Source organism: Perissodus microlepis, chromosome 14 (genome assembly GCF_051167445.1).
Source record: "Perissodus microlepis isolate ML-2025 ecotype Zambia chromosome 14, ASM5116744v1, whole genome shotgun sequence".
In the NCBI taxonomy this organism is placed as follows: domain Eukaryota; kingdom Metazoa; phylum Chordata; class Actinopteri; order Cichliformes; family Cichlidae; genus Perissodus; species Perissodus microlepis.
The window spans coordinates 1,971,481-1,983,512 of record NC_140474.1 but is presented as its reverse complement, the minus strand read 5'-3'; the positions used below and the strand labels follow the sequence as shown (position 1 = coordinate 1,983,512).

The 12,032-nt window shown below is 40.7% G+C and overlaps 1 protein-coding gene across 1 annotated transcript; it reads left to right on the top strand.

Annotated features, from left to right (window-relative positions):
- Nucleotides 1-11,416, top strand: LOC146372837 (sperm-associated antigen 4 protein-like). The gene is made up of 9 exons (XM_084951266.1): nucleotides 1-1,518; nucleotides 2,208-2,298; nucleotides 2,421-2,617; nucleotides 2,720-2,778; nucleotides 2,933-3,068; nucleotides 3,146-3,270; nucleotides 3,384-3,557; nucleotides 3,657-3,746; nucleotides 3,935-11,416. The coding sequence occupies exons 1-9, from the start codon at nucleotides 1,323-1,325 to the stop codon at nucleotides 4,043-4,045; spliced, it is 1,179 nt and encodes a 392-aa protein (XP_084807392.1). The 5' UTR covers nucleotides 1-1,322; the 3' UTR covers nucleotides 4,046-11,416.
- The last annotated feature ends 616 nt before the right edge of the window (nucleotides 11,417-12,032 follow it).

Genomic DNA, 12,032 nt, shown 5'->3' with positions numbered 1-12,032 from the left:
ACAAATATAAAATAGTCATTACTTTTTACATTTTTAATCCTCCAAACACCCTTTTCTAGTACAATGCACTTGTTTGAAGACAACCTCAAAACTCACCATTTCATATATCAGCAGTGCTACTGGAAATTATTGTACAGTGGTCCCTCGCTATAACGCGGTTCACCTTTCACGGACTCGCTGTTTCGCTGATTTATTTTTTTTTTAACAGCAAATTGTTTTGTGCGTTCTGATTGCTGTAGACCATTGTCAATCAATCTAGTGCCGTGTCTTCTGCACGGCAGCGGTCCCCAACACCCGGGTCCGTTTGGTACCGGGCCGCGAGAGTTGAGGCTCGGGTGTGAAGTGTATGGTTTTCAGGGTTTTTAATCGTTAAGTCGGGTTCCCTGGGTCTTTTCCCGTGTTGTAGCCGTGCGTCTTATTTTGAAAGAACTATTTACGCGTTACCATAGCGACCGGAGAGCATCAAGAAGCAGAGAGGAGGATGTTACTCTCAATGTTGTTGGTGCATTTCAGGAGGACCCTGCTAATAAAGTTACACAATCACACAGTGAATTCGCGTTTATTGTTATATTTACAAAATACCAGTTGACAGTTGGTTTAAATAATAATAATGGATTGCATTTATATAGCGCTATTCAAGACCCTCAAAGCACTTTACAATTCCACTATTCATTCACTCTCACATTCACACACTGGTGGAGGCAGCTACAGTTGTAGCCACAGCTGCCCTGGGGCAGACTGACAGAGGCGAGGCTGCCATATCGCGCCATCGGCCCCTCTGGCCATCACCAGTACGTGGTAGGTGAAGTGTCTTGCCCAAAGACACAACGACCGAGACTGTCGGAGCCGGGGCTCGAACCGGCAACCTTTGGATCGATTCGGATCGGTCGCTTCCCAGCTCATCCGACCCGGATCCGCATTGGATCCGCTGTTGATTATAAGCTAGAATGATGCCCGCTAATGTTTGGCTCGAGTGTCCTAAAATCACACTTTCCCTCTGAGAAACGGTTTCATTACACTTTAATACCGTATTTAAATGACCGTGGTCTTGCCTCATTCTCATATACGTCACAATTTTCTCACAGCAAAATCAAACAAATTAGTGACAGTGAATATGGAAAAGTTTTCTTCATTCACTGCAACACACCTTTGCACATGGGCTCGTGAGCGCCTGTGTTGTGCTATATGAATGTTGACAATATGATGCGGTGTTTATAAAGGCACTGAGAAGGAAAGGTATTTAATTAAGAGCAAATTTCATTTAAAAAAAAAACAGAACTACACTCACACCTTTGCGCGTGCGCACACGAAGCGCTGCTCTTATGGAACGCGCGTGCGTCATATTCGATTTGTGCGTGTATCCGTTTGTAACGTCCCTGAAAAAGCTGCGGTTTGAAATTTTTCTCCTGCACCTAAGTTTTCTGGTTCAGATGAGTTCAGTGAGAAGTGCTAAACGTCCAAATTTACGGAAAAGCGCACTTACTGATTCAGTTTCTTCAACTTTCGTTTTAAGTGAAGGTAAGTGCTCTTTAGACTAAAAATCAACAAGTACAAAAACAGAGTATGTTTTAGCTTCACATCTTACATTTAATATGTTTCAAATCTGAACATTTAAAAAATGATATCCAGTTGATTATGTCAGAAAAGCACTTTTTAGTGCATTCTACTGTAAAGGTGATTTTACTGCTTACCTGTTAGACGCAGCTTGTCTGATCAAAATTGTTTCCTTTTGTATATTAACTATAAAAACAAAGAGTTTTTAATTCTTAAAACCTTTTGACAGGATTTTGGGCCAAATTCATTTAGTTGCTTTGAGCTTTTCTTTACCGCTGTGGTGATTTCCTCTTTTTCTGAATTTTAAAAACTACATTGTGAACAAACAAACTGACATGTGAAAGAGATTTTTTTGCAAGAAAATGTTGTGATCTGTTGCTATGATATGAATCATAACAATATGAGGCTATGTTTTTGAAGACACTGGGAAAATAAAGTTCTTTATTAAGAGCGGATTTCATAAATGGGTGTGATTCAAATATTATTCTGTTCATTAAAAAGAACAAGCTGGCACCGTGAAGTTTATATATAAGAGAATTTGCACTGATTTGTACAGAGTTGCTTCTGATGGAAACATGCTCAAATCATAGTTAAGTCTGATAAGCTTTGTGTCAGAGACTCACTTAACCCCATGTTTCCCTTTCATTTTACAGCCATGTTGAGAAGAAGCCAAAGACTTCAGTCTAACGGCTATTACGGCAGCCAAGGAGAGCCCTTAATCTCCTACAAGGAGACTTTACACAGGTTAGTGCTGGTCTACATGTTCTTTGTTGTCATCCACTGACATAGATGCATGTGTTGTAATCATAATCCATTTGTTCTTCCATGTACATTTTTTCTTCCATGATTTTGTTTTTTCTGTGCAGAGTTTTCAAAAGGCGACGTCCCCGTCCAGTCCCTGACAATACTGACCGAGACACAGTTGAATACAACACTGTTGACTGTGACACTGTGGACTACAATAACGATGGTTTTGTTGACTACAGTAGTGGCAGCAGCAGAGGTCTCTTTAGAGCCATCAAGGCATTGGGACTTTTGGTCCTCATGCTGGCCTTGTGTTTTGGTAAATGATCTCCTTCCACAAACAATTACAGTCTTTCTAGTACTATGTGCTTTTCTTCTGGATTAAGCTTCTCTTCTTATTCTGTTTCTCTTCATCCACCAGGATTGATTTTCAGTATTGGAGGGCTGAAAATGGACTTTTCCACCCCGTTCATGAGTGAGGTATGAAAAACATATGAAGCTCATAATATATTCCCTGAAAATTAATCAGACAATGACAGTTTATTATTATTATTTTATATCTATCTATCTATCTATCTATCTATCTATCTATCTATCTATCTATCTTAACATGAATGGTTCTTCTCAATTGCAGTACTCACTGAATGGACAAGAACAGGTGGAAAGGCAGCTACAAGAGCTGCAAAGGGAGTTAATAGACTTACGAAAAAGAATTGACTTCCTTCTTCCAGTTGGGGACAGGATGCCCAACTTTGCTCTGGAGGAACTGGGTAAGACATGAAATCGGATCAGAATTTCTTTGTTGTTGTTTTGCGATTCCTTTCTCACCCTGTGTTTTTATCTACAGGAGCAAAGATTGTTAAAGAACAGTCTTCAGCATCCTACCTTTCAGAACAGGCTGGATTGAAGCTGTGGGGGCTTACATTGATACCCGCAAAACCACCCTGTGTAAGCCCAAGAGTCGTTATTCAGGTATAATCTACTTTCACAAAAAAACAAGATACTATCTCACACATCTGCATGATTTAATAGTCAAACACTAGCGGTCCAAACTGAACTCTGTTTTTGTTTCTTTTTCTCTGTAGGGTGGAGCACCCATGGTCCCAGGAGTGTGTTGGAGTTTTGCGGGCTCCCAGGGACATTTAACAATTAAGCTGCCACACAGCATCGCCATCAGCCATGTGACACTGGGTCACATTTCTAAGACTGTGTCACCATCTGGAAAGGTCTCCAGTGCTCCCAGGATGTTTTCAGTGTTTGTAAGTCACAGATTTCCACTGCACCACTGTTCAGCTGTTGCATTTTACATATGTGTATATAGAGAACAACTTTATCTGTATTTATTTCTGTCTTTTCAGGGAAAGAGAGCATTAGACGACAGTGGTGTCCACCTGGGAACATTCGTCTATGATGAAAATGGAGATCCACTCCAAACATTCAGGATACCCGTGAGTACACTGTGCCATTAGACACATGCACATAGACTTTTCTATCCAGAGTACTTAGAGGTTAGCTCCCCTTGCTATCTGTATATCCTCCCTCATAATAATCACAGTATTCCTAAATTTACCATCCTTTCAAGAGTCAAGAAAACTATTATGCAACTAACCCATCTTGCTTTTGTTTTGTCTCTCAGGACGACAAAGTAGACGTCATCCGCTCCATTACGCTGCATGTGTTGGACAACTGGGGCAATCGTGAGTATTCCTGTCTGTACAAGTTCCGAGTTCATGGAAAGCTGGCATAACTAGCTTCCCATGAACTCCATCTATAAAAGAAAAGAGAGGAAAAATGTGAAAGTGAATCAGACTGCAACACATATTTAAATAATTGTGTTTGAAAGAAATTGTCAATTTAACCCATTTTTTTCTCCAGCGAACGTCCATCCTACCAGGTAAGACATGTCTGATTAAGATGTTTGCAGTCTGATTCACCTCACCCCCAACCAGCCGTGGCAGAGGGCTTGCCCCTCCCTGAGCCTGGCTCTGCCAGAGGTTTCTTCCTGTTAAAAGGGAGTTTTTCCTCTCCACTGTTGCCAAGTGCTTGCTCAGAGGGGATCATCTGATTGTTGGGGTTTTTCTTCTCTTATATTGTAGGGTTTTTACTCTACATATACAGTGCTTAACAAATTTATTACATCACCTGTCATAGAAATAAGAACACCCCAAATTTCTTAAATTCTTACATTAGGTGATGTTCCACTAACTTTGTTAAGCACTGTTATTGTGAATTGGAACTCATTTGGACTGAATTAAATTTCTTGTAAAACATAAAAATTCTCTAAATTGTCTCCACTGGAAATTTAGAGATTTTTAAAACAACAAGAATAAAATTGTAAGAAAATATTTTTCATGTCTTTTGGTATTCTTAATTGTCAGAGTATATTAAACAAGCGTGATAACACTACGGCCAGAGGATTTAAATTTTGAAAAATGAACATTTAAACTCCCAAAAGTAAAGAAAGTAAAGTCCATGTTGCATGTGCTGTGATATGAGAAGCCTTCACTGTGATGCAGGCTTTGAGGTTTAGTGAGGTAACTTCAGGTTTAACCATGTGATTGTAGTTGGGACACCAGATAGACCAGGGGTCGGCAACCTGCGGCTCCGGAGCCGCATGCGGCTCTTTAGTCCTTTTAGTGCGGCTCCGCGTGGTTTGGGAAAATAAATTTGGTTTTTTTAAGTAATTGGCTGAAGTGTATTTTATTTATGTTAGTTCTTTGTTAACTTGTAGTTCTAAATTGGAAGATTATTGTGATATTGAAATACAAACATAAAATTATATTCTATTATTTTTTGATCGCTCAAAATAAGCGTCACACTCACGGAAGCCGGCGTACCCGCTGAAACGCCGTGCATTTATCGAGACTTTCAACCCCAGGTAGGCCAATTGTGGATCTTCGGATCCACATTATGTCAGCAGCTGTTCTCCACCGTGAACTATGTTAAAACAAACACCGCTCGCGCCTGACAGATGACAGCTTACAGTCCTGCGTAAAGATGAAAGTGACTTCGTACAGCCCCGATTTCCAGATGCTGTGCGCAGAGCTTCAGGAGCAGAAGTCCCATTGTAAACATACCACGGCAGACTCGACGATGTTTCCATGAACACGCTTTTCAGCATCTCTTTATTGACCACTTTTCACACACAGTTGCTGTACAGCCGGCTGTAGCTTTTCAGCTCACAGCCCGACACACACCAACAACACCACAACAGCATAGAGAGCACAGACGTTAAGGCGGCGAGGCGTGATTGCGGGTGCCGCTCAGGTGCGCCCGCCTCCCCTGCAGCGGCGCTGCAGACCACGCCCCGCCGCACACATTAACCAGGTAAAATACATATTTAGGCAGAATTTTGCAAATATCTGTTTTTCAATTTTTAGCAGCATAGAGCTTTTTTTCCAATTATTTTTTAAAAGTCAGGTCAAGGCTCCAAAAGCACAAAGACGATATAAGGGTGGCGGCTCACCACAGGTTTTGTTTGCTGGATCATTTTAGTTCAGCTTTCCTTTTGTTATATTTCTTTAAGAGTTCAAAATGTGTTAATTACATAAATAAAAGAAAAATTTTATTTATGCCATGATAGAGAAATATAGAGAAAATGTAATTTTCTCTATAGCAGTTCATGGATTTCATAAGCAACACACCTCAGTTGTTCACACAAAGCATAAAGGTATAAAAACAATATATAGACTGTTATCTTCATTTTAGATGTCAGAAAGTATTTGCGGCTCCCAGTGTTTTCTTTTGCGTGGAAATCGTGTCCAAATGGCGCTTTGGGTGTTAAAGGTTGCTGACCCCTGAGATGGACCATTAAGCATATTGCATCTTGTTTTTTAACTTCATCAATTTCGCAGATTTCACTGGAAATTTTTATTTAATAACCCCAAATTTGGACTTATTGATAACAGAAACAAGCTTCTACACTCATTTTATTTAGTTCTGTTAATTTCAAAACAAAGCTTCTTTTCCTTTTTCTTGACTAATGGTGTCACCTCCTGTAAGTTGTCATGACTTTTGAGTCATGATATGTATAAATTCTAAATGAGTGAAAGTCAGGGACTGGGCCAGATCGGACGGTCTGAGGCAGCTTTGTTCTGGTCTCCACCTCTGTGTGGAGTTGCTTCCTTGAGCTCATCCACTCACATCTGCAGGTAGTTTGAAATCAAGAGGCTGTGCATTTAGGAGCTGTGGTGCTAGATCTCCAGCAGTTTGTATTTCTGCCATGGTAGTAAATGGGCTCTGTCTCTTGTCTTCATTTCTCTGCGTTTACTCTTTAGTAACTTTTGTATATCATCTTCTCTGTAGAACTACACACCTGCTACTATATAACTCATCTGGAAATCTTACCTCTCCCGTCTCGAGGAATTTCCAGTTATCAGCAGGTTTTTGCCATTCTGCTTGCAGCTACGCCAGGGGTGTCCAACTCCAGGCCTCGAGGGCCGGTGTCCTGCAGGTTTTAGATCTCAACCTGGGTCAACACACCTGAATGAAATGATTAGTTCATTACCAGGCCTCTGGAGAACTTCAAGACATGTTGAGGAGGTCATTTAGCCATTTAAATCAGCTGTGCTGGATCAGGGACACATCTCAAACCTGCAGGACACCGGCCCTCGAGGCCTGGAGTTGGACACTCATGAGCTGCGCCATGCCTCTCCAAAAAGCCCCAAAATCACACACGCTTGGTTTGAAACCCGGCCAGCCCACTGATAACCACCCTCGCCATCATCACCCAGTGCATGCCAAGTAAGGCAAAGCAGAGCAGTTATCCAAGCAGCCATTCTCCATCTTCTCACCTACGAGTACTATCTTATATGATACCTGATATAGCTCATAGCTTCTGCCCACCCAGCTCCCCCTCTTCCCAGCAGCACTTTGAAAACAAATACTGAAAACACGAATCCCACCATCTGGCTCTGTTTTTGGGGCTCAGTAACAGTCGAATCATGGCACTGAAAATTCTTTTTTAATGGTATCCGTCATGTTCTCTAGGAAGTGGTTGGAGAGCTCAACCTCACAGCTGTGTAAACTTTCATGTGCTCTTCTACTAAAAACACTTAAAGTGCTTTACACAACTTGCCTCATTCACCCAGAAGATCCATTAGAGCTGATTGAGGAGCATCAGGGTGCAGAAGTAAGCTTGAGAGAAGGCGAGAAGGAGAAAAGACACAACCAACATGAGCACAAGGACAAACTAGGGTCACACACAACTTTATACAAGTAAAGACACACATACATGTACAGTAGTACAAAGAATATTATGTAAAGCCGCTCGACAATAGTGGAAAGAATACCAATAAAGTGTATCAATATAAGTACGCGTCTGCAGTTCAGCATCAACAAATGAAGTTAACAGGAGTTCATGTGACTAGTTCACATGACATAGAAATCAGCTTTTAAACAGAGTGCAGTTATGGGTTTCTTCAAATATTAACTAGGTGACAATAAATGTCACCCACAGACCCACCAATTAAACTGTAAACAAGACATGATCAGCGTTAATTGTTCACTGTTTCAAAAGAAAATAAAGTCCCTGTAACAACGTGTCAGTGACACAGATGTTTTTGAAGCTGTTGTTAAAGTTGTTTACACCAACGTTTAAATCTAATACAACAGGAAGGAAGAACAAAAATGGTCACAACTATTACTAACAGTGTGACTCACAGTAGTAATTGCTTCATTCAATCTGCCACATCAGAGCACTCTACCTGAAAAAAGGACAGCAGGTGTGTTTTTGTAACATTTTTTTAAAGAAAAAAACTTAAATGAAATTAAACATGAATTGTTTTTGAAGTTTTTCAAAAAAAAATCCACGTTGTGCGTACTTGCGTTCTCGTGATACGTCATCAGTCTGAGACCAAGTACTGTTCCAATTCAAAGTACGCATCAAGCCGAGAACGCGAAAAAGTCCCGGATGTGTTCTCGCTCCGCCCGTTTTATCGAGCATGCATCGGTGGTGACTTGTGTGGACTTGGTACAGCTAAATATCCCAGAATGCATTTCGTCCAAAACTCAAACGCGGCAATGGCGGACGAGCGGGGCTAAAAACTTTTAAATATTACTATTTCTGGGTCACAAAATACACTTTTAAGTTATTTTCAAGCGAGAAAGTAGCTGTGCAAACTTCAAATATCTGCTCGATTTATTAAGATATCATATATTTCCAAACGTGTTCAGATGTTTTCGGAGACGTCTGTGACCCGCCAGCTCCATAGCAGACAGCGAGGTCAAGGATCACTAAAGCCGGCGAGAACAGCGGACTCCTGGCTCATCGTTTTCAACCCCCCCGCGGTCTTTTCGCTACTCAGGTTAAACAAACCCCAGCAGCTGTCTATTGTATTGAGTGTCCACTAAAATTAAAATAAAAGCGTTCTAACATCTCACTTGCTTGTTTTTATTAAGGCATACATGTACACTATTTTTATTAATAGATATTTCGCTACTGAGGTTAAACATGATATATAAGTAAATTAGATAACTTCTGAATGTTAAGTTTGGTTTATTTCAGTGTTTTATTTGTTCCTGAGTAAATCGGTTTGGCTGTGATTAAAGTTAAGCTTCATAACATGTTACTCACAGTTAAATTAAGAGGGGACGGCAGTAAAAACTCCAGACGTGTGACATCATCAAGTACGCTGGTAATCCAATCCGGTCGTTAAGTGATGACGTGACGAATCCTACTTCCGGGCCTAAAGTAGTCTGTGTTTAATATGGCTTTTGTGTTGTTAACATGTTTAATGTTTTGTATTTTCTTCTATTTAATCTCAAAAAGCTCCTAAAACAGTCAGTGATCACTGCTGACCTCCCTCGGCTTTTATTACCGCTAATCATTTATTTAAGCTCAGTTTTTAAAACCTTAGGATGTAACTACAGCCCAGCCCATGCAGCAGTATATGAATGACTAACCTCGTATTGTGGATGGATTATCTCAGTTGTTCTCCTGGCTGAAGTTTGGTCCTTTTACAGCATCCTGCCTTGCGATTACATTTGTTCCTGACCACCGAGAACACTCACGTTAACTTTTATCGAGTGGAAAAAAGGTTAACTTGTTTATATTATGCTAACATAGCTGTGTCGCTAGCGGTCACGTAGCACATCATTATATACCAGCTAGCCAAACTTCAGTAACCCTACAAACGTCACTGCTGTTTAGTTTTCTGTCTTCATTTATGTTGGAAGTGATAACAGAGCTGTACGTTTGAATTTGTTTCCAAAACCCCGCAGTCAGGACATGCTATATTGTATTTAGATAGAAGCTAGCGAGCTAACTTCCTGCTAACTTCTAACTCCGTTAAATGTCATAAATTCCGTTTTCATGGATGCCTGGATGTTAAACTCAATTGTTACACCTGGTAGAGCAGAACGCTGATCATTTTATTAAAGATGAAAGACTTTAGACAGTTTTTCAACTCTCAGTAATGCCATAGTGATCGTTTGATATATGGACCTGCAGCGGAGTTTAGGCCCAGACACGGCTAGTGACGTCAGACTTAACGACCGGATTGTACAATTTGCAAGGCCGCGCTCGCGTTCTCGGCAAGTCCGGTCTCGCCGAGAACGCGAGTATGTACTTGCGTACTTAGAATTGAGAAAGGGCCATGCTGCTAGTGATGGGATTTACGGCTCTTTTTAAAGCTCGGCTCACTAAAAGGAGCCGGATTTTTCGGCTCCCAACTAGTGATGTGTGGATCGATCCTGAAATATCGATTCCTCCGATACCAATCATTTATGTTCTAGAATCAATTCTCACATTAAAATATCGATATTTTAGTAATTTAGAGTAAATTTGTAGTTTATCATTAACAGGAACACAGTGGAAAGAAACTATAACATTCGGATTGTCTACATTCAAAGGAACTACTTCCTCTTCCGCCTTTCATAGTCATGTGCGAAATACGGCTGTATAAATGTCTCGCAGCCCCTTGGCGTGCGCACTCACAACAATGGCTGAGTGTAATTGGAGTCATGTGCGGACGTATTTTAACTCCACAAAGAGCTTAGACGTGGTTTGCGATATATGTGGCAAAAAAGTGCTCCAAGACTGAGGTGTTGTGGCCGTACTAGGGAGACATTCAAAAGGGCTGTTTGGGGGGGGTGATAAATACATTTTACAGGGTTTATTTATCGGATAAAATACGTTAAATGTCACCGTTATTATTGGCCGGCCCGGAAACAGCGGGGGTTGTCCAAATTCAGAGGCTGCTTCCACCTGAGGACCCGGCCTTTGCGGTCTAAAGAAAGCCGGGTAGTACGTCACGAGCTCCCTCGGTGGACTGAAACTCTGCCGTCTGCTCCTTGCTATCTAAAATATAAGCGGGCACTGACCTAAACTCTCGACCGTCTCACACTTCTGTTTAATCGGTTTTCTGTTTGACGTTTATTCAGCTGTGTGAAAACCCCGGAGGAACCCACCCGAGGGATTAATAAAGTTAAATTTAATTCAATCTAATCTAATAACTTTAATCTCAGCCAAACCGATTTACTCACAAACAAATAAAACACTGAAAAAGCCAAACAATAACATTTTTAAGTTATCAAAGTGACTTATATATCATGTTTAACCCGAGCAGCGAAAGACCGCGGGGGTTTGAAAACGATGTGTCGGTCGGCTCAGATATTTGAAGTTTACACAGCTACATTCTCACCTGAAAATATGTTAAAAGTTTTTTTGCGACCCAGAAAGAGAAATAAGAGTAATATTAAAACTAAGCAGCTGCAGTAGTAGTAGCCATTGTTGGAAACTGGAATTGGCTGGGCCGCGCTATAAATTCTGTGATATGGTTTTTCAATTTTGTTGTCCGGGTGGAAAATTGGGAAAAATTCGGGAGAATTCGGTGTTCTCCCGGAAAAATCGGGAGGGTTGGCATGTATGGTTGTGTCAACATCACTAACATGGTCAAACAACTCAGAGTAAATCATATCACAGAATATGACGAGCGTATGTTGAGGCGAACTGAAGAGGAGGACAGGGACAGGTGCTGCTGGGGCGAGACAGACGTCTCTCACGGAGTCCTTTAGTGCTGCAGGCAGGCAAGGTGTTCAAATAGCACAACTTCAGTTTTTTGTATTTCTATATGATGAACTCTGCATTATTAAATAATAATAATAAGTAATCTGATGTCCTGTAATCATTATGATGCTATAATTTGAGATACAATAAATAAAATAAGTTTTTGTACAAAGTATCGGTATCGGATCGGTATCGTCGATACCACCCTGAATATTACTTGGTATCGGATCGGAAAGGAAATCAGTGGTATCGCACATCACTACTCCCAACCAGCTCTTCAGGTTGTTTTGTTGCTTTAATTAATTTATTATTAACAACAATATAAAATTATGTACAAAAGGAATTACTAATGTAAAAACAAAACAAAACATGGTTTTATTTATATATGTTTATATATAAATATATACGTGGCCCCTAGAGACAAAGCACGTACAAACTCCAAAACACATTTCTAGCGTTAACTGAACTTGGAAAACAGAGCTACCTAGATCAGCGGTCCCCAACCCCCGGGCCTCGGACCGGTACCGGTCCGTGAGTCGTTTGGTACCGGGCCGCGAGAGTTGAGGCTCAGGTGTGAAATGTATAGTTTTCAGGGTTTTTATCGGTTTTCAGCGTTATTTTGTTATCGTTTTTATCGTTAACTCTGTTTTCCTGGGTCTTTTCACGTGCGTTATGAATAAATCTTCTTTTTTTCGGTACCGGTACTAGTTTTATTTTGTTGTATTTA

Coding starts and splice junctions, on each gene's coding strand:
- LOC146372837 (XM_084951266.1), top strand. CDS start 1,323: ATGGAACGCGCGTGCGTCATATTCGATTTGTGCGTGTATCCGTTTGTA. Junction 2,618..2,719: donor CATGCTGGCCTTGTGTTTTG/GTAAATGATCTC, acceptor TTCATCCACCAG/GATTGATTTTCAGTATTGGA. Junction 2,779..2,932: donor CCACCCCGTTCATGAGTGAG/GTATGAAAAACA, acceptor TCTCAATTGCAG/TACTCACTGAATGGACAAGA.